The sequence below is a fragment of the Apiospora phragmitis genome, assembly GCF_038363925.1.
Source record: "Apiospora phragmitis strain CBS 135458 chromosome Unknown utg000007l:2111988.0-4706623.0:1.0-2598199.0, whole genome shotgun sequence".
Taxonomy (NCBI): Eukaryota; Fungi; Ascomycota; class Sordariomycetes; order Amphisphaeriales; family Apiosporaceae; genus Apiospora; species Apiospora phragmitis.
In genome coordinates, this window is record NW_027117406.1 from 1,866,848 (window position 1) to 1,894,384 (window position 27,537).

General features: G+C 41.6%; 7 protein-coding genes across 7 annotated transcripts; 2 read left to right on the top strand and 5 right to left on the bottom strand.

The window, feature by feature from the left end:
• Positions 1-246: 246 nt before the first annotated feature.
• Positions 247-1,890, bottom strand: PG994_008181 (MFS general substrate transporter; the record flags this gene model as incomplete). Its single annotated transcript, XM_066859590.1, has 1 exon — positions 247-1,890. One exon carries the CDS (start codon positions 1,888-1,890, stop codon positions 247-249), a length of 1,644 nt encoding a protein of 547 aa, XP_066715077.1.
• Positions 1,891-2,714: 824 nt separating this feature from the next.
• On the bottom strand, positions 2,715-4,509 carry PG994_008182 (cytochrome P450; the record flags this gene model as incomplete). The annotated part of the gene is made up of 4 exons (XM_066859591.1): positions 2,715-3,783; positions 3,838-3,966; positions 4,020-4,327; positions 4,390-4,509. The coding sequence occupies 4 exons, from the start codon at positions 4,507-4,509 to the stop codon at positions 2,715-2,717; spliced, it is 1,626 nt and encodes a 541-aa protein (XP_066715078.1).
• Positions 4,510-4,721: 212 nt separating this feature from the next.
• Positions 4,722-5,548, top strand: PG994_008183 (uncharacterized protein; the record flags this gene model as incomplete). The annotated part of the gene is made up of 2 exons (XM_066859592.1): positions 4,722-4,744; positions 5,107-5,548. The coding sequence occupies 2 exons, from the start codon at positions 4,722-4,724 to the stop codon at positions 5,546-5,548; spliced, it is 465 nt and encodes a 154-aa protein (XP_066715079.1).
• A 680-nt stretch (positions 5,549-6,228) lies between these two features.
• On the bottom strand, positions 6,229-7,682 carry PG994_008184 (uncharacterized protein; the record flags this gene model as incomplete). The annotated part of the gene is made up of 4 exons (XM_066859593.1): positions 6,229-6,845; positions 6,898-6,990; positions 7,042-7,501; positions 7,554-7,682. 4 exons carry the CDS (start codon positions 7,680-7,682, stop codon positions 6,229-6,231), a joined length of 1,299 nt encoding a protein of 432 aa, XP_066715080.1.
• Positions 7,683-8,707: 1,025 nt separating this feature from the next.
• PG994_008185 (uncharacterized protein) lies at positions 8,708-10,450 on the top strand (the record flags this gene model as incomplete). The annotated part of the gene is made up of 4 exons (XM_066859594.1): positions 8,708-8,773; positions 8,835-8,935; positions 8,983-9,744; positions 9,802-10,450. The coding sequence occupies 4 exons, from the start codon at positions 8,708-8,710 to the stop codon at positions 10,448-10,450; spliced, it is 1,578 nt and encodes a 525-aa protein (XP_066715081.1).
• A 3,195-nt stretch (positions 10,451-13,645) lies between these two features.
• On the bottom strand, positions 13,646-14,563 carry PG994_008186 (uncharacterized protein; the record flags this gene model as incomplete). The annotated part of the gene is made up of 2 exons (XM_066859595.1): positions 13,646-13,733; positions 14,013-14,563. The coding sequence occupies 2 exons, from the start codon at positions 14,561-14,563 to the stop codon at positions 13,646-13,648; spliced, it is 639 nt and encodes a 212-aa protein (XP_066715082.1).
• Positions 14,564-15,655: 1,092 nt separating this feature from the next.
• Positions 15,656-15,898, bottom strand: PG994_008187 (uncharacterized protein; the record flags this gene model as incomplete). The annotated part of the gene is made up of 1 exon (XM_066859596.1): positions 15,656-15,898. The coding sequence occupies one exon, from the start codon at positions 15,896-15,898 to the stop codon at positions 15,656-15,658; it is 243 nt and encodes an 80-aa protein (XP_066715083.1).
• Positions 15,899-27,537: the final 11,639 nt, after the last annotated feature.

Genomic DNA, 27,537 nt, shown 5'->3' on the forward strand with positions numbered 1-27,537 from the left:
TAGCACTTTATACCCTATCTGACGCTCTCTTTCGTGCAACACACTCTCTATTGAAATCTACGCATGAAGCCGAGCTCGTATCTTTCGGAAAGCCCTGCACATGGTATAATATCAAGTAGCCAAAACACCTCTTCTAAGGAGCCTATTTGTAGAGTAATAAACCACAGATCCTCTATGCCCTCCTAACGCTACTTTGACTGTCCCTCATATGCATTCGAGTCTCATATCCCCAAATGCGTGTCATCATCACGCATTCACGATCTTACTGGAGTCTTCCACATCTTCGCGCTTCTCCCCTTCCAGGCCGTAGTCCGTCTCGAGCTCAGTCCTCAGGGGCACATGCTTCTCCACGGCGACCGCGATCAGCCCCGTGGCGCCAAACGCCATGGCCCCGAACCAGACCGCCTTGAGCACATCCAGATACACGCCCAGGACCTCGGACTTGACCCCGGGGCTCAGGGTCTGGACGTAGGGCCCGCTCGCGAGTTCATACGCCCTGCCACCGCCCAGCGCCTCCCGGGCGACGGGGTTCGAGATCCGGTAGGACAGCTGGCCGAAGCGGTTGTTGAAGATGATGCCCGGGACCGTAATGCCCCAAACGTAGCCGAAGCTTCGTAGGAAGGAGTAGACGCCCGTGGCCGCCGCGACGTCTTTCTCGGGCATGCTGGCCAGTATGGCTGGTAGCGTGGTTGGAAGGATGCAGGCGCGGCCAAGGGCATCGACGATCTGGAGCATGGCCCAGCCGCCGGCGTGCGTGTGCAGGCCGAGCAGGGTGTTGAGACCGGGCCCGAGCGTGCTCAAGACGAAGCCGATCAAGTGGAGGCCGCGGTAGTGTCCCGTTTTAGAGAGGCCGATGCCGGCGACGGCGGACCCGGGGATGAGCAGGAACATGAACGGCATGAAGTTGACGCCGGTCTGCAGCAGGGTCGTGCCCCGGATCGCCAGGAAGTAGACCGGCCAGAAGAAGCACACCCACTGAAGAAGCATCGAGGTCACGAAGATCATGTAGAAGGCCGCTGCCGAGGTCCTGTTGTAGAAGATATGTGGAGGCACGCACGGGTTCGCGTTTTTGATGAGACGCTCGTAGCCGTGGAAACACGCCCAGCCCACGCATCCCACCACTATGGGAACGATGGTGTGCCAGGATGACCACGGATGCACTGTACCACCAAAGGTGAGACCGACGAGTAGAGAGACGATCGACCCGATGAAGATGACGTTGCCGACCCAGTCTACCTTCACACCTAGATCTTTCAGAGGGGTTGGAATGTGCTTGATTCGAAGCAGGAAGAACATAACCGGGAGAACAAGGCCACAGATGGGAAGGTTGAGAAAGAAGCACCAGCGCCACGCTCGATCCGCGATAGCACCACCCACGACGGGGCCTAGTATCGAGCCCATTGCAGCAGTAGACAGCACGATGCCCAAGTACTTCCCCCTTTCCCTCAGCGGGACCATATCGCAGACAATCAACTCGACCAAGAGCATGATGCCGCCGCTTCCGAGACCCTGGACTGTGCGACCGGCTATCATGGTCGCAGTGCCATTGGCACCGCCCGCAATGCCGCTCCCGAGCGCGAAGATGGTGACAGAAATGATCATGGGCCAGCGACGCCCGAAAATGTCGCATAGTTGGGCGATACCCGGCTGCACCACGGTTTGTGCGAAAACGAAGCAGTTGGCCACCTCAACGTACTTGTCGCCTATGTAGAGGGTGGACGATATGTGCGGGAGCGCAATGGCAATTATGGATCCATCGAGGGACGCCGTCAGGGCAATGAGACAGAGGGATATGATCACGAGCCAAAACGATGCGCTTTTGGGAGAAGATGCCGGCGTCACGCTCTGGCCAGTGTCGGATTTCTCGTTTGAAGTCATCGGTGATGCCATTTGGAATGATCTATTGTGAGGGGCATCAGGTTTCTCCTTCACCAGGTGTAAGTGGAGGGTATTACCATCAAACTGTTGGGCACGAATGAATGATGTGACTGATTATAGCTATGTTGCTAGGGTAATTGGATCAGAAGCATCAAGCGTGAAGGATGGCTTGATCGATAAGGTCCTAACTCGGGGGTTGCCCTGACACCCAGAGACAGGAGTGGCAATGCATGGGAAGTACCACCCACCGCCGCGAAAAACGAAGGCAGAATCAGGCAACCGGTCAGGCACCTGAGTAGATGATGTGACAAGGCTGCACGGCACGCCTCGGTCGCTCGCTGATCACGGCACGCCATGCGCGGCAAAAATATATTCATCTCGGCTCTGGTGATACTTGGCAAATACGCGGGTACACTGCAACTCGTTGCAGGAATCCGTTGCAGGGCGTGGATAAAGCCGCGACACCACCACACGCTGACACGGTCGGGCTGCATATAATTGAAATGTTGGCTGCGTTGGATGTAACCAACGGTTCAGGCGGCCCCCATCCCCCAGCACCACATGCCTGCTCAGCCCCCTAGCAGTTGGCTGTGCCTTCTGATCCGGGGAGATCCGGGCGTCAATTCAGCACCACCTGGATCTGCCGGTCGCCCAGAATGTGAATCAATAATTACGGGGTTGCGGGGCCGAAATGAAAACTGGCGAATTGATGGAGAGATAATCGCAATTCAATCAATGTACTATCAGCTCGGTACCGGCTAAATCGACCCATTCATCTGCTGCAATGAAACATAACTAGATCACTAAACCTCTCCCGCCTTCCGTCTTCTTGGGGGCTATTTTGCCCACTCGACATGACATGGGTAGCCATTGACGGGGTGCAGCCCTCCAGTGTCCGTTTGGTACGCGCGATCTCCATACAGGGTTCTGATCGGCTCGCCAAACACCCGTCTCTTCAATCTCGCCAACATGCCCATTGCTGCCTCGTTCTTGGCATCAAATTCATCATATGCATCTGTGATCTTGAGGTCCCTGCAAGTCAGGATCAAGGCCGTCCTGAGCTCATTCCAAACCAATGTCTGGCCAATGCAGTTCCTTGGGCCCTGTTCAAAGGGGCGGAATGCAGATGGATCTGCATGCAACTCGTGCTCAGGTCCAACAAGAAACCGGTCCGGCAGAAACTCACGGGCTCTCGGCCAAATGCGGGGATTGGTATGTAGCGCCTGGTGGAGGATGTTCGCGCCAACATAGTCTATGGGTAGTTCGGTCCCCTCCAGGTCCTTGATGGTCGCTCCTGGACGTCCGGCGCGCATTGTTCCAGCGGGCGCATAGACTCGCAACGTCTCCTTGATGAACGCTTGGGTGACCTTGCAGCTGTTCAGCAGGCTTGGGTTCTCCTTCAAGAGGTGCGAGGCGTCGTCGGGGATCTTGCCGAAAACCTCGTCGTGCTCTTGTCTCAGCTTGTCAAGCCAGTCCGGATGCTTTGCAAGCATATGATATAAGTAGACCATCAGAGAGGCGGTTGAGTCGGTGCCACCAAAAAGGAACAGTCTGATTTGGTAGGAAGTATATGCCGCGAAAGTCTCGTCGAGGGCATTCTTTTGTGTGGCGCCCGTAGCCTGGTTCTCGGCTAAGTACGCTTCGATGGCCAACCTAACAACGGACTTGATGGACTTGGGGCTCTCCTTGAAATCACCCGAAAGACTCTCACTCTTGATCTCTTGGAACCGTTTGTCCAATTCCTTGCGGATGTAGGTGTTCACTAGGTATCCATTGTACTTCTGGATCAACGGTCGGAGCGGGTTCATAAGCACGCGAGGATCCCAGAAGGAGTGCCAGCTCAAGATACGCCCAAGTGCCGCCGTCAAAGGATTTTGACGTCGCTGTGCGTTTGAATCGTCGTCCCTTTAATCATCAGTCCGAGGAAGAGATCGCCAGATGAACATTGACGGAACTTACAACGTGACCTTCAAGATGATTTCCTCGGTCAGCTTACTTGTGAACTGATCGAGTGGGAACATCCCTTTCCCAATCTTTTCGATGAGCTTCTCGCGAAAAACCAGCATCGAATCGACAATATAAGGAACGCTGTTGAGCATGGCTCCAGTGCTAAACCCGGGATTGAACAGGATCTCCAGTACTTCCATTCGTCGCCGTTCATACCCTGAAGGTTAGGGCCACCGGTGATTGGGTGCATAAACCTAACGGCAACGTCCGTTTTCGGTAGGTTGTACTTATTGCAGATTTGATTGACCGGTTCCGGGCCGAAGACCGTGAATAGTGCCGGGTAGACTGGCCAGAAGTCCATGAGGAAAACCTCGGTGTTGGCATACTCCTGGCAGAGATCCCGCATGGCAAACTGCACAGAACAGTCGGGAGGAATTCGATTCACGTACTCTTGAAGTACGAGGAGGTGGCCGGTAAACCAGCTCCATTCCTTTGGCATGGGCTTCCAGCCGGGTCAGTCATGTACATTTGACACAATTGTGTGTGTGCTTGTGTTTAACTCACTACACCTTGCTTGCGAAGTTCATTGATCTTGCGGCGATGGTTATAGACGACATGGATAAGGTATCCGAGGGAAGTGCTCAGCAGGATGCCTGCCGTTGACAGAATCGTGTGCCATGACATTTTCGACTTTCGGGCGGTCAATGAAGATGGGGAAGATGCTGAGGAAGGGAGAATACCACAGGTTGGGGGAGAGTGCAAGAATATCCAGTAAATTAGGCACTTGAAGTATCCCTATGTCCTATCCCTTACGTTGTTGGTTGCATCGAGTTGCCCCTGCCCGCCTAACTGCCCACCTAAACAACCTGCGGTCGCATGCATTAAATAAGTACATAATGTACCTACCTAGGTACATAAGGTAAGTAAGTGAGTGATAACATAGGGTTAGCGCTTCAGGTATGCGCAGTCACTTCTCCACCAAACTGACAATCCGGCACAGGGCCCCCCGACTCACTACCGCCCCCAAAATAACAAATTAACCATGGATGTCTCCCGTCTATCCGCCGATCTTCGCAGGCCCAAAAATGGACCCGAAACAAGCCAAGCTGCAGGACTCCTCGCACAACCATATCGTGGCCAGATCAGAATGCTAACGATCCGTTCCTGGCACTCTCGTACTATGCATTTCATTTGGTCAAAACAAACAAAAAAAAATTATAGGTGTATCTTGCACGTGATCCCAAAATCTGTATTCACTGACTAAATATTATTCACGCAAAGATGGTTCCACGCCGTCACTCCTACGCGAGGCCGCCGCGAACTAGCTGCAGAGTCGCCGCCAGACTGGGGAGCGTGCCGTCGTTATGACGATATGCTCAAGCACGAAGCGTCGGTCCTAATGCAAGCACGTACCGGAAGAATAGGACTTAGGTCGTTCCTGTTCACCTGCCGGGTTCCAGACGTCCCGACGCCGCTATGCAACTGCGGTGAAGGGCGGGAGACAGCTGAACACCTGATTCTATACTGCAAAGACCTCGAGGAAAGGCAAGAGCAGCTAGCTAGACAGCTAGCACCTAGTCCACTGCGAACTCGCCGCGATCTAGCGGCGCTTACTGCAAAGAAGGATACAGCAAGGGTAATCGCAAAGTGGCTCCTACGGACCGGTCGACTGCCGCTGTATAAGCTAGCAATGGAGATCGGGGGACCACCTGAACCCGGATAATCTCTTCAGGCCCTAAAGCAAGGGTCACTAGGCTGGTAGGTGAGAACCAGCACGGTAACGTCGAGCACGTGAGGTAGATTTTTCGATATCGGCAGCGTGTATTTTTAGTCCAGCTTCGGCACGGTTTATTACACGAGGGACTAGGTAGATGTACCGAAGGCCTTCGGCCTACGGCGTACTATTAATAATAATAATATTATTCACGCTCCTAGTAATGTCCCCGCATGTTAAGCGCTCTGGACAACTAGTAGAATCGGAAAGCAACAACACTAAGAGAATGAAAGGAGATCTCGACCTTGTACGCAGGGACTTCCGTCGTTAAGCCATCTCAAATGAACACTTTCAACAAGATAAAGAAATATAGGTCAAGTATCGCTCTCTCGTGGCCACACTAGCTTATAAGTAGCATCAAGTAACATATTTGTAATGTTGCCGTTTTAAGGGTAAGCCAGATTGCAGGAATCAAGGATTGTACTTTCCCTGCGCTCTGCGCCGATAGCCCTATGCTGCAGGATCTGTTGGTAGGAAGGCGGGAATAATAAATGTAGAAAGAAAGCAGCAACGCGACCGGGTGGACGTTGGTGATCTCCAGGCTCTTCCGAACTCAGGGCCCCGGCCCCGGCTCCGGAGCTAGGTGCATCTGATGAATCTAAGGACGAATTAGTATCTCTCGATGCCCGTCACCCTTGGTAAGATTGAAAGAATGGTGAAGTACCTTGGTGGGAACTTCGAGAATGCTCAGCTTCAGTTCGAGCCGGGGCAGATTCCGTAGAGCGATTGCTCTTCAGATGGGAATGATAATCTGCCACTTCCACATCCAGTGTTGTTTCCGTTGCCGACAAGTAGCTGTTCGTCTCTTGTGCGCGCGTTGACTCGGCCAACATGGAGGACAGACCCGTCAGGGTCGCACTCGGTATCTTAGACAGCAGGAAATAGCAAAAGCGGTCCCGGACAGTCGACGCCTGCTTTTGGGCATTCATAGGCTGCTCGGCCTCATGTGCCCGCATCAGTATTACCCTGTCCACGTATCTCTGGAAATTTCTGAAGAACTTCCCCGACCCCATCAGCACTGATCGGTATGCGGTGATCGAGGCCATGAGCACACCGATGCAGGCCTCGGTATGACACCAAAACACACCCCAGGGTGTATCAAGAATACCATGGTAGTACATTCCCGCCGCGCGGATGATCGAGCAGGCCAGCATGAACAGCGAGAGACACAGAAAGACAGCGAGCCCGATCTTAGTGAGCAATGCCATTTGTGACTTGCGAAGGACGAGAATCGGGATTGAGACAACTGGAGACAGTCAGAGATCATATCATGACACACACCTGGCTCTCAAACTTACTTGCAGCATCTGTCAACGCATCCAGAACTGGTCCAATCCAGAAGGTAAAGCTCAGAAGCGAGTCTGAGATTGGTAGCGTAGGGAAGCATTTCGCTACACGTTTGATTAGTGGAAGCTCCCAGCATCCGAAGAATTCGGACTCACATGAGCTTGCCCCAAAGTATGGGCAGTTGATTAGCTGCTGCAGGACGCAAAACAACCAAGCAATGATGGTGAAAACAACGCAGACCCAATAGTATCTGATCAGGGGTCTTGGCATCCGTGAAAGAAGTGTTCGGAAAAACGCGAAGTAGCACAGTTTCACCATGTAGATGGTCGTCCACATAAATGTGATATAGCAGAAGGACCAATACATCTGGTTATACACGTCTTGGATTTCCTGGATAGCTATCAAAGAAACAACTTGATCTCCTCGCATCAAAGAAAAGACAAGGTAGATTATCCGAGCTCGCTTGTAGAAGATGGCCGTCACCAAAATCAGGGATACATATCCCACAATCAGGAGACCGTCATCCAGGTAGATTCGCCGACGAGACCAGAGACGGATGGTGATACGGCCAAAGAAGGCCAGAGAGGCAAGTGCAAAAAGAAAGCCGATCGCCATCTACGAAGGAAGTGGTCAGCAGGTACAGGTGAAAAGGGGACGTAAGACGTACCTGGAAGTCGTTCAATCGGATCTTACCGGTATTGCGAATGCTCCATTCAGCTTGGTCACGCTGCTCTGGAGTAAGAGCAGCGGCCATCTGATTGATGAGAGTCCAGTTCAAGGATTGGCTGGCGTCCATGTTGTCAGGCTGAGAGTCAACTTGGTTATAGTGGTATGTAACAAGGAGATGGCGTGGCAGATGGTTGATCCTTCGACTTTATATTGAGGATGACCAACACAGAAGACTAGCAAGATGCTGGTTTCGAGCCCCAACCAACACCGGCAGCGGATAGCCCCGAAGCCGCATATGATGCCTAATTGGGATGATATAAGCCGATTAGTATGCCGTTATTTTGGCCCCTAGAGTCGGAGAACATGGACAAGCGGCGTGGATCTGCCCACGGATGTGGAAAGGTCATGCGCATTTCCTGCGACGTGCATACACCGCGGGAAATTCCTGGCTCAAGCGCTCGCCTATGAGTGTCCAAGGTTGGTTGATGAATCATTGACGCAAGACCGGGACGTGCCTTACCACCCCCCACCGCGGAGCTGATCATATCAGTTGGATGGACAAGGTGGTATTGATGGGGGCTGAAAATCTCGGGTCCCGTGTCCTCCCCACATCACACGTCAATCGCACCATCTGCAGCGGGCGATGTGAAAATGGCGTGCACTATGAATAACACTTATTTTCTGCCTTTTATATGCACTACAACCCTCTTAGGGTATTTGGCTGATCACATCTGTGAATGGGGGGCTGAGGTGAGGCGCTGACTGCCACTAGTGGATGATAGGTGATGGGGGAGATATTGCAATATCGCTATCGAAGATGTATCCAAGTAACTACACGTAAGTAGAAGTGCTACTTCGCATGGGGGCCATTAGGCAACAATCGAGAGACATCCGAGGACTAGTCAAGTGCAGTTTTTACATGTGCGCGCCGGCCCGCGTGCGTGTATACAGAGTCCTAGAACCAACACCCCAATTCAAGGGCGTCTGTCTATCACACGATATACCAAGTAGAGGTGTGCAACTAAATAGACGTGTAATACAAAAGTAAGTCTTATAGTCATATTTAAGCTCAAAAGTCGGATGGTTGAGATTCCACGTTCTCTCCACTGATAGAACTGACCCATGTGAGAATCAAGTCTACTCGATCAAGCCATGGAGAACTATCACACATCCTCCACCCCTCAAGTTACTCACGGCTTACGCCGTCTTCGGTACCTTGTGTGTGCTCTTGTTGTGCTACTGGGTGACAAGAGCCACATATCATTCTAAACGAATGGAGACGGAGAAGGACCACCGACCTCCTCTAGTCCCTCATACGATACCTCTTCTGGGACGTGTGCCCTTCGGCTTCTTCCAAGACCCGCTTCAGTATGCGCTAACGTAGGTAATCACTTTCACCTGGTAAACATCCGCTGACAACCACACAGGTCTCCTGTATTCTGGCAGCGAGAGCCTGTGCGCCTCAAGGCCCTATTCCAAGAAGTCTACATCATCCAGGGCGCTCAAAACATTTTTGCCCTCCTCAAGCAGCGTAGCCTTTCGACCAGATCTCTCCACCATGTGTTCCTGAGGAATGCATTTCTTCCTCCTAAAGAGGCAGCAGAAACCTGCCGCTTGGACGACTCAGGAGAACACTTCACGCCGCGGGCCGGAAGCTCTGTAAAGCCCCATAATCGGATTGACTTCCATGGCCGTGTTATCCAGAACCGCCTACTCCTGGGACGTGGGCAATCGACTCTTTTCCATAGAATGAGCTCCAATGTGACCAAGCGCCTCTCCTCTTTGCAAATAAGCCAGGAGTGGACTGAGTTGCCAGATATCATGGACATATTCAAGTCTGACTTGACGACAGCTGCGGTAGACGCTTTAGCCGGACCCGCTGTGATACAGCGCCATCCCTCTTTTGCCAGGGACATGTGGTTGATCGACGAAAATATCACAGACTTCATTCAAAAGAGACCCCGGTTCATGAACCGCAAGGCCCATCAAGCTCGGGATAGAGCCCTAGCAGCCGTGCTTGACTGGCGGGCTTGGGCAGCCCGCAACTTTACACCTAAAGCGGTTGACGAAGAAGGGAACGATCCTTTTTGGGGAAGCAGCTTCTTCCGCGAGAGAGAGGAGGCATTTTCCAACATGGATGGGTTTGATGCAGCAGCAAAGGCATCGGCGGACCTTTCCTTCATCTGGAGGTAAGAGACGATTTTTTGATATTGTGCGACGAGAACATGATCTAACACATTTTACAGTTCTAACACTAATGGAATCATAAATTCCTTCTGGATCACCGTCGAGACCTTCCTCGACCCGTCACTCCTTCAAGCTGTCAGAGAGGAGGTTAGCTCCTGTATACAAGAAAATGGGGATCATCCGCTCAGGTTCGACGTTGACAAACTTGTGCATCAGCCACTCTTACAGGCGGTCTTTGCAGAGACCCTAAGGCTCCATGTTCACGGCTTCCTCGTCCGTTGGCCGGAAGAAGACAGAACCGTCAACAACTGGACCATACCTCGAAAGCACTTGTGCATTGCCAGCTCTACCCCAGCTCATATGGATCCCGAGTTCTGGTGTACCGGAGAGAACGCATCCCATGGAGTGAATGAGTTCTGGCCCGGCAGATTCCTCTCGGAGGGAGCCTGGTACGGAAACTCTCAAATTCTCACTTGCCGGCACCGAGGGCTCGTGGGTGCCTTTCGGGGGCGGCCCCCACGCATGCCCCGGTCGGTTTTCGCCAAGCGTCTGAACATACTGACACTAGCCCTCATGGTCACCCTATATGACTGTGAAGTGCTGGCAGGTCAGCAAAATCTTGGAGCGCCGCCTGGGGCTTATCCATTCGGGTCGGTCTCTCCTTGCGGAAAGGTTCCAGTCAAGATCAGGCGACGAAACTTACCTTAACGATCTGGCTTTGAACCTGTGCGATCGAGTTTCCTTTTATGGTTGGGATTTCAGTGCCGCCTCGGCATAATGGGATGGCAAACCCTTGTTGGTAGAAAACGTCATGATGTTTCCTCGTTTCGGTATATTGCGCTTAGTATCAGGGGTGTTTCTGTTTCTATGGAGGCTTGCGTAAACCCACTTTGTATTCCGCTGCTACGGGAAGGGGCATAATCAGAGATGGATGCTTAACAATCGGGACGGTCTTTAACCAAGGGTATACTTTCGATCTAACACTATATCGTCAAAGTTGTATCCTTGCATAACGGATGCTCAGCTGTGTGTCACATTTGATCATTTTTTTTCCTGTTTTACACCCAGTATCTTTGATACTACGAGAACTAGATAGTATTGAAGATTACTTGGATTCCTAGGTTCTGTATAATTTAAACACGATCACTCGCTTCACACAGAGTCAGAAACGGGATGTGCTGGTGATTCCGGCTGTCATAGATACTTCACCATAGTGAACGGTAAAAGCCTTTCTTGTACGCCGTGATGTTACATGTAATACACATCCGGGTGTGCCTCCAACATGCTGTTCTAGAATGGATCATACGTTGATGTCGTGTGATAAGGGCAGATTTTGGGCCCCCACTTTGGAGGCAACTCGCGGGACTGAGAGATGGTAATAAGTTGCGATGAAATATTGCCTGTTCAATGCGTGTGGCTGAAGGGGATCGATTACGGCGGCAAAGCCTTGAGTCACACAAAACCACCATCGCCAGAGTTTCGATGCTGGATGATGATGAGATGCGTGACTTTCGTATCTACTAAGCCAGGTAGTTGGTTGGGGTCCTTGCATTAGATATTTTGCGTGGCAGATAAGCTATTGGTAAAACAAAAGTGTGACTGTTGGTTCGACTGCTGCGACGAGCTTCTTGGAGAAATCACCGGTGAAAGGTGGGGTGACATTTACCCTTGAAGATGTGCCCGCAGGTGCGATCCTGTCAATAGCCGGAAAGGTGCGGACCTGTGCCACTGTTGCCAGTGGAGGGAGGGGGGCCAGGGGGCGGGAGGCCCCTCAGTTGGCCCTGGCCTACCGCTTTGATCATCTTGGAACCCACACGTCGTATCGGCCCCCAGGTTCGAAAGCTCCGCGGCTCAACGACCAATCTCAGCAAATCGCTATGTGCGGTACCGCTAAGCCGGTAGCTGTCTGCCTCCACGAAGTACCTACTTACAAAAATGTATCTGAATCACCCGGGATGGCACGTTGCAGACACTGCCCGATTGCCCGCATGCTTACGCGACGCGCCGCGCCGCCTTGATTGCGGCGCAAACATAGCACCATGCTACCCATACCATATGCCGAACGTTCCTCCTCATATCAGCGTCTGCGTCTACAGAACCAACTGCGCCTAGAGAGTCACCCAAGAGGACTAATGCGACGCATTTGCTTGACTTCATCTTATGATTGCCGGCACAGGAGTCTATGTGGAAGGTGGTACCTGCACTCCACTCCGCAGAGCAGTCCGGGGCATTTGGCGCCTGATGGAGTCACATACTGAATCACAGTGCACTTGGTCGTCTGCCTTGAGAATGACTTGCAGCCAGGATGACGCTCGGGATATGGATGGCTAAATCACAGGCTCGGAATCCGTTGGACTTCGCCTGCAGGTTTAGGAAGCCCCTAGATCCGCGGGCACATATCACGACTTTCATCAAGTTAATCACGATCAATAATAACGAAGTCGCATCAGTAACACAGCTAGACACGGGGGAGACCTTCCGATATGGTAGATCTGATTTGGCAGACTATTGACTATCGGACCTTGACATGTAGATCAACCTTCGTACCACCAGTAACTCGAACCAATTGAGCCAGACAGTGAGTAAGATTGACGGCTTCATAGTGGCATGGCTATATGGGTCAGTAGGACACCCTCAGTTTGCACCAGCTTGAAGCCTACCACTATCATGGAGCTTGTTCCGTCGTTCATAATGTTTCATTCAGTCTCCCTTCTGTGTTCCTCCAGACTCACGGTTGTGGCCAAATATCCACACCCATAAACCCAGATGATGGGCATACCAAATCCAACCAACCAGGGCGTGATGTGGGCGATTACCGGAAATGACAGTGATCTATCTGCAACCCGCAACATCCAATCGCGTCTCTCGACATTGGAATAATGAAAACCCAGCCTAGCTTATTCCAATATTCGCATCGCTCTGAACCGAGCCAGACGCCCTTGAAGTACCATGCCAATGATTTCTTCCATTTCGCAAAGACCTCCCTTCCTCTAGAGAGTGAGAGGAAGAACCCGTTGGAGCTGCTGTCCCAAGTCCAGTCGTCTCCAAACTCAGTAATCAGGAGTGGCTGGTTCTAGTGTGCTCATCGCCAATAGTCCTATGCTGCAGGATCGAGCTGTATGATGGTGGGAACAGTATACGCAGAAAAAAGGCTGAAATGCGACCGGGGGATATTGCCGCTCTTCAGCTCTCTCGTCCTTTCTTGTCTGAGCCCTTGGCACCTCCTCTGACGACAATCAATTAGTATTTCCTTCGCGCTGTTCGCTAAATCTAGGGATCAAAACGATGGCACTTACCCTTTGAATAGCATCTAGTCTCGTTCATGGTTGGTGTTAATTGATAGCTGCTTGGTGATTACGCGAGTGTTTGTTGCGTTGGTTGGGCACAGCAATTGAAAGAGAAGAGATAGTGTGCGTGGTTTGAAAAGGGTGAATTCTGAGTATCCAAGCCTACTGGAGGAGCTGCTTTAAGTACCGATCTTCGAGATAGAGGAGACGTTGGTCTGCCAAAGTAAGTCTATTTTAAGTACACATGACCCATTGTCTGACGTTGGATTAAATGACGAGAACGCCGTGGTAAGCACTGCCCAAGATGAACCCCCCCCGGGTGGGATCGGCATATCGGAAAACCGTCTGAGTGGACAGCGTGACAGGGATCTGGCACACCAACCATCCATTTCGGTGGTTCCCGACTTCTACATCATCATACGAGAGCTCAAGGTGACCGGCCACTGGAGGCACCCAACTGCATGCTTGGCAAACAATTTCCATTCCGACTCATCTTCTTTGGACCACCACCTCCTTTTGCAAGTTGTTATCACAGCAGAGCTATCTGCTATTGCATTTTTGCAATCTCCGGAGGTTGTTCTGAGGGTTTTATTGATCCATGGGAATTGGGATTCGCTTATGTTGGGGTAAGTTTGAGACTTTCGGAGGCATCTGGAATGATGGGGTTTTGGGGGGTTGCAGATTCCAGCGTAACCAGCTTTGAGCTGAAGCCTTTTGTGTTAACTTCGCTTAGTTAAAGATATTATGAAGGGGGCAAGGTGCATCCAGCCCTCATACCACGGACAGTTAGCTTTCTCGGTGGCAATTCCGCAAATCAATGACTCACTGTTAAGCAGTTACCTCTATTTGAGTTCATGTATTTGACGGTTATCTGCTCTGTGCGAGTCTTTTGTGTCTGTTGGCTTTGGCTGGCATTGAACTGGAAAAGGTGAAAAGAAAAAAAGGTAATTGCGTAAGCACGTAAAGTTATCACGCCCAAAGACACATCTTCGACCTCCTTTTCTATTTGTCCGCCTCTCTTCTCGCGCACGATGTTGGGTTGAAATCTGGCCGGGTCGTACATCTGCTCAGTATCGCCCGTGAGAACGAGGTAGACCTGCATCTGCGAAATGTCGTTCTGCACTCCATTGGGGAACTCCTTGGTGACAATGATCATCGAGTAAAAAAGCGGCAAGATGCCGTAGTAGTCCGGATCGGCGCGGCATTCTTCGTCGATATCATGCAAAACTTGCTGGTGGATCCTGAGGATGTCTTTCACCACCCCGCGTACTTTTTCGACGGAATTCGGTTCCGAGACGACTCGGAGACACTGACCAAGGTCAATCTCCACGATCTTGGCAATGAACTGCCCAAACTCGACCGGATTCTTGAACGGTCGCAGCCATTTGCGATACAGGTAGTTGGATATTGGCATTGGATCGTGGCCGATGGTGTACAAGGCGAGGGACTTGTTGCAGCAGTCTTGGGCATGTCGGCCGTCCCAGCGGTCTATGCCGGTTAGCTCCGAGCTCGGTGGAAACGGTGGTGTGAGCATTGTGCCTGGAAACTGTCTGGTATTCTTCCTCCGCAGCTCGCACACGTGAGTACCCTCTCGGTGTTCCCGCTTGAACAGGAGAAAGTTCTTCCCGTGTTAAATCTCTTAGGATTTTAAATATGTCTAGATCTATTTATAAGTAGGCCTTTAACTTGCCGTAATACCTTTAATTCTTTAGATTATACTTATAAGTTTTTATATTAAAATAAAATTAATAGTTAAAATAATTATTAATAGCGTTTTTAATAATTATAATAATTAATTATATATTTTAACACGTAAATTAAGTATAAGATTTATATAAATAAGTAATATATTTATATTAATAATAATAAGTCGAGAGAATTTTTTTAAAACGAATTAAATAAACGTTTATTACGTAAGGTTTTCTTAATAAAAAATACCTATTAATATAAATAACTTTATACCTTAGTTTTAAAAAGGTGTTTTTTAATAATAATTAATATATATAATCTGTGAGCAACTAATCTAATATGGCAGCACGCTACAGCATGGTTCAGTGCGAGATGAAGGCACGTCAAGGTTTAGGAAGGCCTTATGTGCCCCATGCAGTGAGCGCATGTTCAGAAGGGATGAATTAGTATCCGCTCAGACACCAAGGACCTGTATATATAACATGAGATAGACCCAGTAGATAGATGCGAAACCCAAGGCTTTGAACCCCCGCCTCCCAGGACCTACCACGCTGACCGAATGCTCACAGTACTTGTTAAGAGCGGACAGCCCAATGTCGATTTAACACAGGCCATCCGGTCTAAAACTAGCTGACAGCATCGTGTCGCACGCCGCTTGCAAAACGCAAAAAGGCACCAATCAAGTCCCATGGACTAGGCGAAAGCCCCAACAGGGCATCTGTAAAGACGAATTTGACGTTCAGGCCACCATACTATCTGGGAACGGCAGGCATAGCAGCGCGTTCAGCTTCAACTGCACGAAGCCTCTCATTCAGATCTTCCTCGCCAAAGTCCACTGCGGCTTGATCTCCCCCGTTAATAGGCGGCTCCTGCTTGCTAGATACCATAGTCAGCACTGTGAGGAAAAACTTCCAAGCGCTCCTTGGCCTGTTTATGCTTACCAGTTCTCCGCTTTGTATATCTTCGGGAATGGATCTGGTCGTCGGTACTGCTCATACTCGGGATATCGATGTTGTCTTGGCCCCAGTACAGCATTTTCGCACTCCTCAGCTAGCTGGAGGCGAGCCCACGGCTTATCAGTCGCGACACAGACGTCACTCAGGCTCGAGTCCGTCGTATTTGCGGGCAGGAGCTTCTTCCATGCCTGGGTTTTCTGGATCTCCATATGAGCGATGGGCATTGTAACGTATGTCACCTCATAACCGACACCCTATTAAAATAGAACGCGGAAAACGACCACCAACTTTAAATGGCTACTATTCCTTTAATTTTAAACTATAATATAATCGCTTTCGACTATAAATATAATAGATATCTTAAAATTCGATTCTTTAATTTTAACCTAGTTTAGTTTCTCTTTTATATATTATATATTTTTAATTAATGTACCTTATAAGCGAGCTACGTATATAAGCGAGCTGCGTACTTTTAATTAACTTTTTTATAATTAACTTTTCTCTCTTAATAAGTATAGAATTAAAAAATAAAGAAAAAAGGTTTAATTTAACGCTTTAAACGTTATAAAATAACCCGAAATTATATATACGAAAAGCTGCAGCGATATATTATATCTTAGAGTCGACGTTACGTAGCCGATAACGCGGAATTCGATCACGATCCGAAATCTCTATAAATTTTCGAAAGTTTTTTAATTTTAAAAAGGAATTAATTATTCGATATATTATTAATTTAAATACGCGATCGTTTCCTCCCCGGTTAAGTAGTATAAAAGATATAACGAATTGATTATTTAACTTACGCGACGCGGGACGTGTTAACGTTAATTAAGCCTCTAACTTTATACGACGATAACTAGACCTCCGGACGCGTTTTAATCGAAGAATTAATTATTAAAGAGTTTTTTATAAAGATCTTAACGCGTATCGCGTGTAGTTTATTTTCGTACGGAATATAATTAATAAGTATAGGATATAAAAAGAGGATATATATAATTTCGACGAGACCGGGTTTTTTATAAATTAAATCTCGTTCGAAATAATCGTAACCACTTCTGATCAACGCGGAAAGCCTAGAGTAATATAATAAAAGAACCGGGAATAAGTTATAATTATTTAAAGCGTTGGATTAAGTAGTTACGCCGTTCTTTTATATATTATCTTTACCGGGAAAACGTACCCTTCTTTTTAATATAAAAACAGCTTATTACCGAAGGACTAGGTAATCGTAGTTATTAAAAATAACTAAATTACGAATAAAAAAGGCGAGGATTAGATTCGATATTTTAATTAATATATTAAGTCTTATACGAAGGGTTGTTATCGCCTCTTAGTCTTAGACGGCCACGAAAACCACCACTTAATAACTTTCGAGCTCTATTATAAAAAGAACTCGATTATTATATTTTATATACTTTTTTATTTATTATATAAGCTTTAAGCTTTTAATATTGGCTATTTTTATATATTAAAAAGAGTATACGAAAAAGAAATTAAAGGTTTTATACGGGCGTATATTACTTATATATTTAAAGAAAACTTCTTATTAATGTTTTTAAAAGCGTTTTAAGCGATTTTTATTATTTCGAATATATAAGGAGGCTTTTAAAAAATAAGAATCGTTTCGTATAATCCGGAATATATTATTTTATAATTAGATATAAAGCTATATATTTTAACACTTTAGGTGATATTTTTCGGCCTATTTATCCCTTAAGAATTAAAAACTTTAAATAACTCGATTAAGGACTAGTTCTAAACCGAATACGTTCGAAACCGTACCGTATAGTATTAAAATAATTTTCCGATATTTATTTTAACTAGTTTTTATTAAATCGTAAAGGTTATAATATAAATTATATACCGAGTTATTTTTTTAAAAAGTAAGAACGCGATACTTTGAAAAATAAATAAGATATTTAGCTAGCGCCGCCATATAAAAAAGAAACGGCTATAAAATAGAGAATTATTTCGTATATAAGCTAAAAAAGATTTATAGTTTTAAAAGGACGTTAATAAATAATTATAAAACGAATCGCGTCGGAGGAGTAATTATACGAGAACGTTTAGGACACGTTTATAACGCTATAGAATTTACGGAGAGCCCGGGTATAATATACGTACTTATTAGAATAATATAAAAACCTTTAAAAATAATAATTATTAATATATTTAATTAATTTTAAGCGTTATAATTAAATTAATTTATAACTTATAAGGCTTAATAATAAAAAGTGCGTAGCTCGTTTATATACGCAGCTCGCTTGTGGGGTACGTTAATACGAATTTTAAATTTTAATTAATTTATACCCTTCGTTATTTTCGAAGCTTTATAAGCTTTAATTTTTTTAAGAATTAAATTTATAATTCTATATTAATTAATAAATAATCCTTTATATAATTTCTTATTATTTTTTTAAAGTAATTAATATCATGTAATAAGGTTATTTTAATTTAATTAATAAAAACATTAAGTTTAACGCCTTTAATTAATATACTTTTTTAATATTAATTATAATATATTATTAATTAAAACGTATATTATTTTTTCAGGTCGTTTTCGATTATTATATTAATTATTTTTAATATTTTATATTAATAAAACTATTAAATAAGCTTTCGTACGTACGTATAAGTGGGTTTCGAGTTTAATCGAGGTTATATTACTATATTCTTATATTTATGTCTATTCTTAGTACGAGCTACGAAGGGTATCGTATACACTTTTTAATAAAATAGAAAAGGGGTTTATACGCGCAAGTACGTAGCACCCTTTTTAAAGTAGTATAAATAGCTTTAGTTCTAGCTATTCTAATATTAGTAGTTTTTTATTTTTGCGATAGAATTAGTTTATTCCTTTTTTTAAATACGGGCCTTCTCTTTTTAAAGGCCTCGTATAGATGGGTTACGCTAATCCGGTATTCGGTATTTACTTAAGCCGTATAAGTGATACTATACCATTTTAATATTAATTTTATTAAATAATAAGTTCTTTTAATTAGTTATTTTAATTATTTAATAATAATAACGAGAATAAGAAAAAATTATTATACGTTAAGGCGTATTCCTTTTTATTATAAATTAAAAAAAACTGTTTAAAAGTAATAATGATAATAAATACGGTCGTATATCGCGATATGTTATACCTTATTAAGGATATGCGAGTCCAGCTTTTCGATATACGCTTTTATACGTACGATAAGGCTGTTTATCGAGACCATTTACTCGAGGGCCTTGTTTAAGGATACCTTATTAAGGGCGTCTACCGGGTTATCCTTATTATCGATATAATAGATCTATAAGATTTCTTTTTCTCTCGTATAACTTTTAAAGGGATATAATATTAATTATAAACCTCTTTTTATTTATTATACTTAACTTAATTAAATAGTTATAAAAAGACTTCGAATTTATATAAAAGGTTATTAGTATATCTTAAAATCCTGAGGTTTATACGATTCTTTTAAATATAGTATTTAGTGCGATACTGTTATTTATATCGAAAGTCGTGCCGTATAGTTCGTTAGTTAATACGCTCTATATAACTCTTTTATATTTCGTCGAGCTTTAATAAATAATATTACTTTAGATTTCGAACTAGTTTTTCGTACGATTTATCTCCTAGCTTAATAAGAATAAATATTTAAGTTAAGAAGTCAAGTCTTCGTTATTCGCGAACGAGCCGTCGGTAAAGATATATATCTTTATACGATAAAGGTTAAGCGGGATATATCTTAAGCCGCGTATCGAGTTTTAAATTTATTAATTAATATACTCGTTTAAGCTCTTAATATCCTTATTTTTTAAGGTTTATATTTAAGCGGCAATAAATAAGTTATACGCTGCCTCTAATTAATAAATAAAAGCTAAATATACTCATCTTATATATTAAGAGATATATTACTAGTTTTTATTAATAGTTTTTAAATTAATAAGTTTTAATTAGTTAGCTTATCTTTTTTATTTAAAAAAAATATCGTATAATTTTAATTAAACCTTACCTCCGTTAAACTCAATTAGCGTGTTTTTAGTTAAGATATTTTTTAGCTTTATACGGAATTATTCCTTTACTAGCTTTTGTTTCTCTTTTTAAAAAAAAGGGGTTATAGCGAAGCTAAATATATCGTCGGTTTATATTATTATAATACCGAAGGTGTCCGGTCCTTTCGTAATAAATAATAAGTAAGCGTTATATATTAAAATTATTATTTCTAAATTTCGTACGTAATGATTATAATATGTTTTAAACTAGTAAAGTCTTAACTCTATTAGTCCGTATAGGGGTAATACGATCTAAAGTAGCTTCCCTTCGAGATATTAAGTTTTTAGTTTTATTAATAAGCGTGCGTAAACTAGTCGGTTTAGTTTATTATACGACTAAGTATACGTTTATATAATATTACGTAGCTCGCTTTATACGTTAAAGTTTCGAATTACGGTCGGTCTAAGGGTTAAAAGGAGCTTTTAGCTTATTCGCTAAATTATCGGTAACTAGGTTAAAATAGCTTCCTTTTTTATATCTTTATAGCCTTATATTACGAGCCTAGATTTCTCGTATAGCTTTATAGTTTTACCCTTAATTTCTCGTACTAGTCGGGTTTTAAAGATCTTCTAGCCGGTATATTTACCGGGTCGAATCGGATAAATTCGAAAACTCTTTATACGGCGAAGTTATTAATCTCTTCCGCGTTAGATTTTTAAAACGGGTATCCGGATAAAATAATAACCCCGTCTTGTTAAAACTTTACCGCTAGGTTGTAATTTTTTTATTCTTTTTAAGTAAGGAATAGGGCGGCTCGAACGTTCCGGAGTAGGTATTTTCTCGGTCGTTCCTAGTTACGGCGTACCGGAGCTACCGTAATTTCCTCGATTATCGGTTCGGTATTTAAGGTATTTACCGGCTATTTCGGATCTATTTATAATTCCGGTTAGTCGTGTAGTTTTCTAGTTTTTTTTAATAATACGGCTTAATTTAAATTATTCGAAAAGCTTTCGAACCGTTTAAATTATTTATTTAAATTATATAATCTTTAATAGCTACTATTTTATATAGTTTAATTTATTTTTCTTTTTCTTATTAAACTAGGACTTCGCTCCGGAGCGGGAATATTAAGATATTGTGGATAGCCGGTCTGTTCCGAGTATTTAAAGCTCGGTAAAATTCGCCGTCTATATATATTTTCCGGAGTATTTTTATTATTTTTTATACGGCTTTTCGTCGTATTTAAATCTTTAATAACGGTAATAAGTTCTTATTAATATAGGGGTATATTTTAAATACGAGCAGGGTAAGTATTAAACTATTAAAGCTAGCCGTGTTATTTAGTATTTTAATTATTATTTAAAATATCATTTCGGTATTTATATAATAACCGAGATTTTTTTATAAAATATTAAAAGTTTTATATAACGAAATATACGTTCGTATAATTTTACTTATTATTTAATAAGTTTTAATAAGTAATTCTTATTATTTATATATAATTTTAAAATTATTTTTAAAAATATATACCCGGATTATACGAGATATAGTTAAGGGGTTTCTAATATACGTATATTTAGTATTTATAAAGGGTATTTTAAGTATTTTATATATTAAGCGAATATAAGAATATAATCGTTTAAAAAGACGTATTCGAATTAATTATATAGAATATGTTTTATTTATTAATATAAATAGTATTTATAATAATTTCTTAATTAAACTTATATTTATTTTATAGCGAGAATTTAAATCTTTATAGCGCCGGATCGTACGATTAGTATTAGGAGCAGAACTTTTAGATTTTGTTAAAAATAGTAGGGTTAATGTCGTTATAGCCGGTGTTTTTTAAAAACGTATAGAGCTTCTTTATACGAGGGTATTTAAACCGTTAATAAAGGTGTTAAAGCTGTTGTTTAGTGAAATATAATATTGTTTTTATATGGCCGGTATTAAAGAATAGATATCTTTATTTTTTAATTATAAAAAGTATTTCGCTATTTTTTATACGATAAGATCGAGGATATTATTATAATACGTTTTAAACTAATTAATATTATATAATAAGAATAGAAAAGGGGTTATAATATTTAAGATATAATGCTTAGTTATTTTTAATCGGTTTTATATATTAATTATTTTAATTAATAAGTTAAGTTTTAAACTTTCGAACTTAATTTAGGCGCTTTTTAAGGTTTAATTAATTTATATATCTAGGTTTTTTCGTATGTAGGCCTCTATTTAAAACTTTTCGATTATTAAAAGTAAGGCAGCGCTAGTATTTTAAAGCTTTTTTTAATAAGTCTAGTTATATAAGCTATTAAGGTTAAATTAGTTAGTTTATATAGTAATTTCTAAAGAGTAGATATCTTTATTAGTAAGCCGGTGGTAAAACGCGGCGTTTATTAAGTAAGTAATGTTTTATTATATGTTTTTTAGATTAAGGTAGTCGTACTCTTTTTTATTATTTTTTAGCTCCTTTTTTTTTCCTTTTTTAGTCTTAGACGAAATCCTCGTATTCGTTTTAGGTAAAGAGTTTTTATTTAATGTTATTATACGTTTAAAGGTATTAGGTTATTATACCAGTTCGTTTTTCGGCTAGGTAGTTTATTAATTCATAGCTTTATTTATAGTAGATTCGGCAGGTTTTTTATTTAAATTACCGAATTTTATGCGATAGCCTGGGTCGGAATATGTTTATAAGTCGCTGGTTCCTATCCTGTCCTAGTGGTCGGCTGTTATATAATAATTTATTATTATAAGCTGGTCGGTTTCCTTTCGTACGGTTATTTATAAACCGTTTATTAATTAAGTACGTATTTATAGCCGGGTTTCGATATAATTCCTTTATTAAATATCGTTCCGATAATTTTTAATCTATTATTATATTTAGTAATACGCGAAGGTTTAAGAATAACGCTTTATATATTAGTTTTTAATTAATAAGGGCCTGTGTAAGCTCTAGAACTCCTCGGTAAGCTCGTACGATTAAGGTATAGAGAGCGATCTTTTTTTCAAATCCCTTTCCGAGGGCTCGTTATACGAATTACAGCTTATCTAGTAAGATTTCTAAAAGGCTGGCGAAGTCGAATTCTGATACCTCCTCGTAGCGCCAGTTAGGAACCCTTTTAATTCGGTATATAATTAGAGGGAGCTGAATTAAAAACGTATTATATATAAGTATACCGGGGCGTAGTTATTACGCGGTCGTGGAGAGGTGGTTAAAGTGATCGTAGTTATGATAATTAAGAAGTAAAGTATTTTAACCTCGTACGAAAAGTTTTTACACGCGCTTAACTATTAATAGTCCGATAATAAACCGATACGGCGAGGAATCGATTACGAAACGATCTCGAAACGATTATATAATAAGTATACCTCCTTATTTGAAGGAATAAGTTTAGAACTATCCGATATTATTCGGTTCTCGAATAATAATAGGATATTTTTAGGCCCCGCCGAGCTCTAGGCCGTCGGGTAATAATAACTAGTTTCGATACGAAGGCGTTAAACGTAAGTTTACGAATTTATAAGGGGTAAAAGAAGTTATTAAATATAATAGATACGGAATTATTAAAGCTCGAAAAGTTACGGCTAGCCGTTTATTTAAATATAACGTACCGCCGCTTATACGATATACGGGGTAGATCGAGGTCGGTTAATTATAAACTTATTTTAAAACTACGCCGACGTAATAGTTTAAAAAGAGTAGAGTAAAAAAGTTTAATCGGCTATTAAATAATATAGACTCTATATATATAAAAAATATCGGAGCGCCTAGAGATAATAATAATAACGGGAAAACGCTCCCGGGGTTACGCTTAGGGATTAGTATTAGGCCGTGGATCGATACGGTGACGAGACGTAAGCGATTTACGAACGATTTCGCGGTAATAATAGAACGCTCCTTACTCGTATTAAAGGTAATCGCTAATAAAACCGGTTAAAAATAAGAATTAAAAGAAGTAACCGTATTCGATTATATTAAGGGGCGTTTTTAATTAATTAGGGTATCGCCGGTAGAAAGCGATTACTCGTAGTTTTCGTAAAGGAATTAAGAGCGTTACGAGATTATATTATAGCCGGAAAGGACGGATACGTATATCGGTTAACTTAGAGATTAGTTTATAAATAAGGCTAGTTTAAGGTATAAACCTAGTACTGCGTAATAGTTATAAGGTATATATTATCCGCTAAATAGACTCGTTACCTACCTGATTATAGTAATATAAAAGTTTCTAGGTATTGACGCCGGTCGCGCCGAACTCGCTTAGAGTTAGCACTACTCGCGTAGTAACATCGCGGCGTATAACTAAGGACCTTAAACGCCTTAAACGCGTCCTAGTAATAATAATAAATCGAAAAGAGGTATCGAAAAAGCGATCGAATATTTAAAAAGATTAATTACTAATTTAATAGCCCCTAAAAGGATCCGTAAAAAGATTTTCTAAATAATTAAAGAACTTCGCACCGAAACAACCGAGCCACGACCGTATCTCGATAACGATAATAACGCGCCGGTAACCCGCGAAGAATTGCGAAAAATAATCGGAGAAGCTATCGCCTAAGCTATATAAGATCCTGAAGCTATATAAACTAAGTCCTGGGCTTAAGTTATAACCGTGCTACTACGTGGTAGCAACCCCGTTACCTAGTAGTTAAAAGTCATCGTCCCAGCCCGTCGAACCCGCGAAGTAATAATTAAAAATATAAATTAATCGAGCGATATATAAAAAAAGAAGCTAATAAATATTATATAAAGCGTAAATATAATAATCGGGTATAACGAGGCTATCGTAATAAAAAAGTTACTTAGCGGCGATATCGTTTTTATTTTTAAAAACAAGGCGAAAAAATATATAAAGAATAATAAATAAGTTTTAAACGCTTTTAAAAATAACGCGTAACTTACTTATAAAAAACTAATAATTATTACGAAAGGGATTTTATTAAAGAAATTATAAGATATCTAAAACGAAGCCGCGTTATTATATAGTTTACTCGTAAATAAATATAATTTAAAAAAAATCTCGAAATATAAACATAACTTATTAAAAAATCCCGAAACGCGTTACGTATCCCTTATTTTATATATAAGCTCCGTTTAAATTATAAAGAATTTATACGATAACGGTTTAATATAAAACTCTGAAATTTTTAATTACGAACCGTATAACGCCAGCCTTCGTATCTAATAATATTACCGCTATTATAGCTATAACTACATAGCTAAATATTATTAGAAATAGCAGCGATACGGCTACTATTTTATAATAGCACACTTTAAAAGAGATTAAAAGTACCCCTAAAAAGGATTACGAAGTAAGAAACGTTACGTTAATTACGATAAAAAATATACGGCGTAAGATCGCGGCTACCCCGTAGCGATCCAATAAAGAGAACGCGTAAGAAAAGCTTATACCTACCGGCCTCGCTAGTTCGAAATCCGTAACACCGGCGATAGCTCGGTAGGAATAAAGTATTTATTATTACCGGCGACGCTTCTTATTAACGATAAAAAAGGGTATATAATAATTTCGCGGAAAAAAAGCCGCTCGCGATTTAATTCGATAACGAGTAATTAAAATAAAGAGATATGCTCGTAAAGCCGGCGCGGTACCGCCGCTTTTAAAATAATATAAAATACTATTATAATTTTATAATTATAAACTTATAAATAATATATTAAAACGTTATAATATTAAAAATAATAACGGTATTTATTTTAATTAATTAAAAAAATATAATATATTAATATTATAAGAAATATAAATAAACCTTTATATATAAACCGCGTATTACTTAGAAATAGCTAAGTATTAAATAATTTATAGCGAGGGCCGAGCAGTTATTTATATATATAAACGATTTAATATCGCTAAATTAAAAATTAAAGCAAGCCCCGACTAAATTATCGTTATAATACCGATAAAAAAAATAGCCGTTTTATTATATAATTTATATACTCGCCGATTTAAAAAACTTCCTAATAACGGAGCCCCTTAAACGACCTCGATACGACCTTATACCCCGGGCGATACTTACTTATGAAAAACTTTAATATATATTATCCGCTTTAAAACGTGCACGGTAAGAAATCGTACGGAATAAATAACCTTCTTATTTTTATAGACCGATAAAACTTAGAATTAATTATACTATATAAAGAAATTACGAAATAATGCTATAAATAAAAAAAATTTATGCTAAATCTAGCTTAAATAATACGAGGAATAATAATCTTATATAAAAAAGAGCTTAGCCTAGAGAGTTTTAATTATAAAACGCAGGTTATTCGCATCGAATTAGAAACTAATTCGTTACGAGGTAAAAAAGCGAAAATAGAAGGATAGAACTAGACGATACTAAATAAGGGGTTAGTACGAGCAGAAGCCGGAGCACGTTTAACTAATATTATCGAGCTAACAAGCCCGGAAGAGCTAAATTAAGCTATTATATAAAGTGGAAGGACCCTATTAAATAAGCTAAAGCACCCCTCTACGGACCACCCCTTTACGAACCACCGCGTTTCGCTTTATAAACGCGTTAAACCTTTAGATAATAATATAGATTTCTCTTACCACCTTTACCTCTTAACTATATATATTATTATTATTTTATACGTTTTTTTCTAGTTATTTCTTTATATCGTTATTTAATACTTAAAGACGCGCGTAAGTTACGATACGTGACGTAAAGTTCGGACTAGGTGTTCGCGAAGCCGTCCGTAGATAAGATACCAACCGATCCTACGTTATACGGCGCCTAGCCAGTATACCGACGTAATAAGAGCTAAATAAGGATTAGTAGGTATTGTTACTATTTCTTGAGACTTAATTAATAAATTAAGTTATCGGCTAGGCTAAACTAGGCTTCGTATTAATACTTATTAAGTTTAAATATATAACTTAACGGATATTAAACGTTTCTAGGGCGTCCTATACGCTAAGGTAACGTTAATATACCCGATTTTTAATTAAAAACGAGTCCGTTAAAACTATTAAGTTTAAAATAATTAATTATAGCCGCGTTAATAAAGTAATTATCGCTAATATTAACGTTTTTTTTAATAAACTTAATACCCCGGAGCTGGCTAATATCCCTTCTAAACGCTTTTATAATACCGACGAAATAGGTATCGGCTAAGGCGTTGGCGGTAACCACTAGGTAGTTGCCGAAGCTACCAGCCATCTGGCCTTTAAAAAAGACGTCGAGAAAAAGGAATAGATTACTACCCTGAAGTGTGTAGGCTGTAATGGGGTAGCCCTCCCGCCGCTGGTTATTTTCAAAGGGGCCGACGTCCAAAGCCAGTAGTTTCCAGATTAAGATGGCCATCTTTAGGATAACTAGCGGTTTAAAGCATCGCCTAAAAGGTGGACTAATAATCTTATAGTATTAGATTAGATTTAAAATATTTTTATTCCTTATATTCGGTCTCGTCACGGTAATAAATAAGTCGTTTTAATCTATAACGGCTATAATTTATATATAAACGAAGATTTTCTATAGCTTTATCTTATTAATAAAATATAGCTTTATCTTATTAATAAAATATAACGTATCCTATAAGCGAATATCCTATATAAGCGAATATCCCATTCTTTTATACCCTTTTTAATAAAATATAAGTTAATTTTACCATAACGTATTTAATATTTTAAAATTAATTAGAATCCTCATCTCTAGATACTTTTATATTATTTTAATAAGTACGCGTATTATACCCGGGTTCTCTACAGATTCTATAGCGTTGTAAGCGTGTCCTAAACGTCTTCGTACGACCACTCTTCCGACGCGATTCGTTTTATAATTATTTATTAACGTCCTTTTAAAACTGTAGGTTTTTTCTAACTTATATACAAAGTGATCCTTCATCTTATA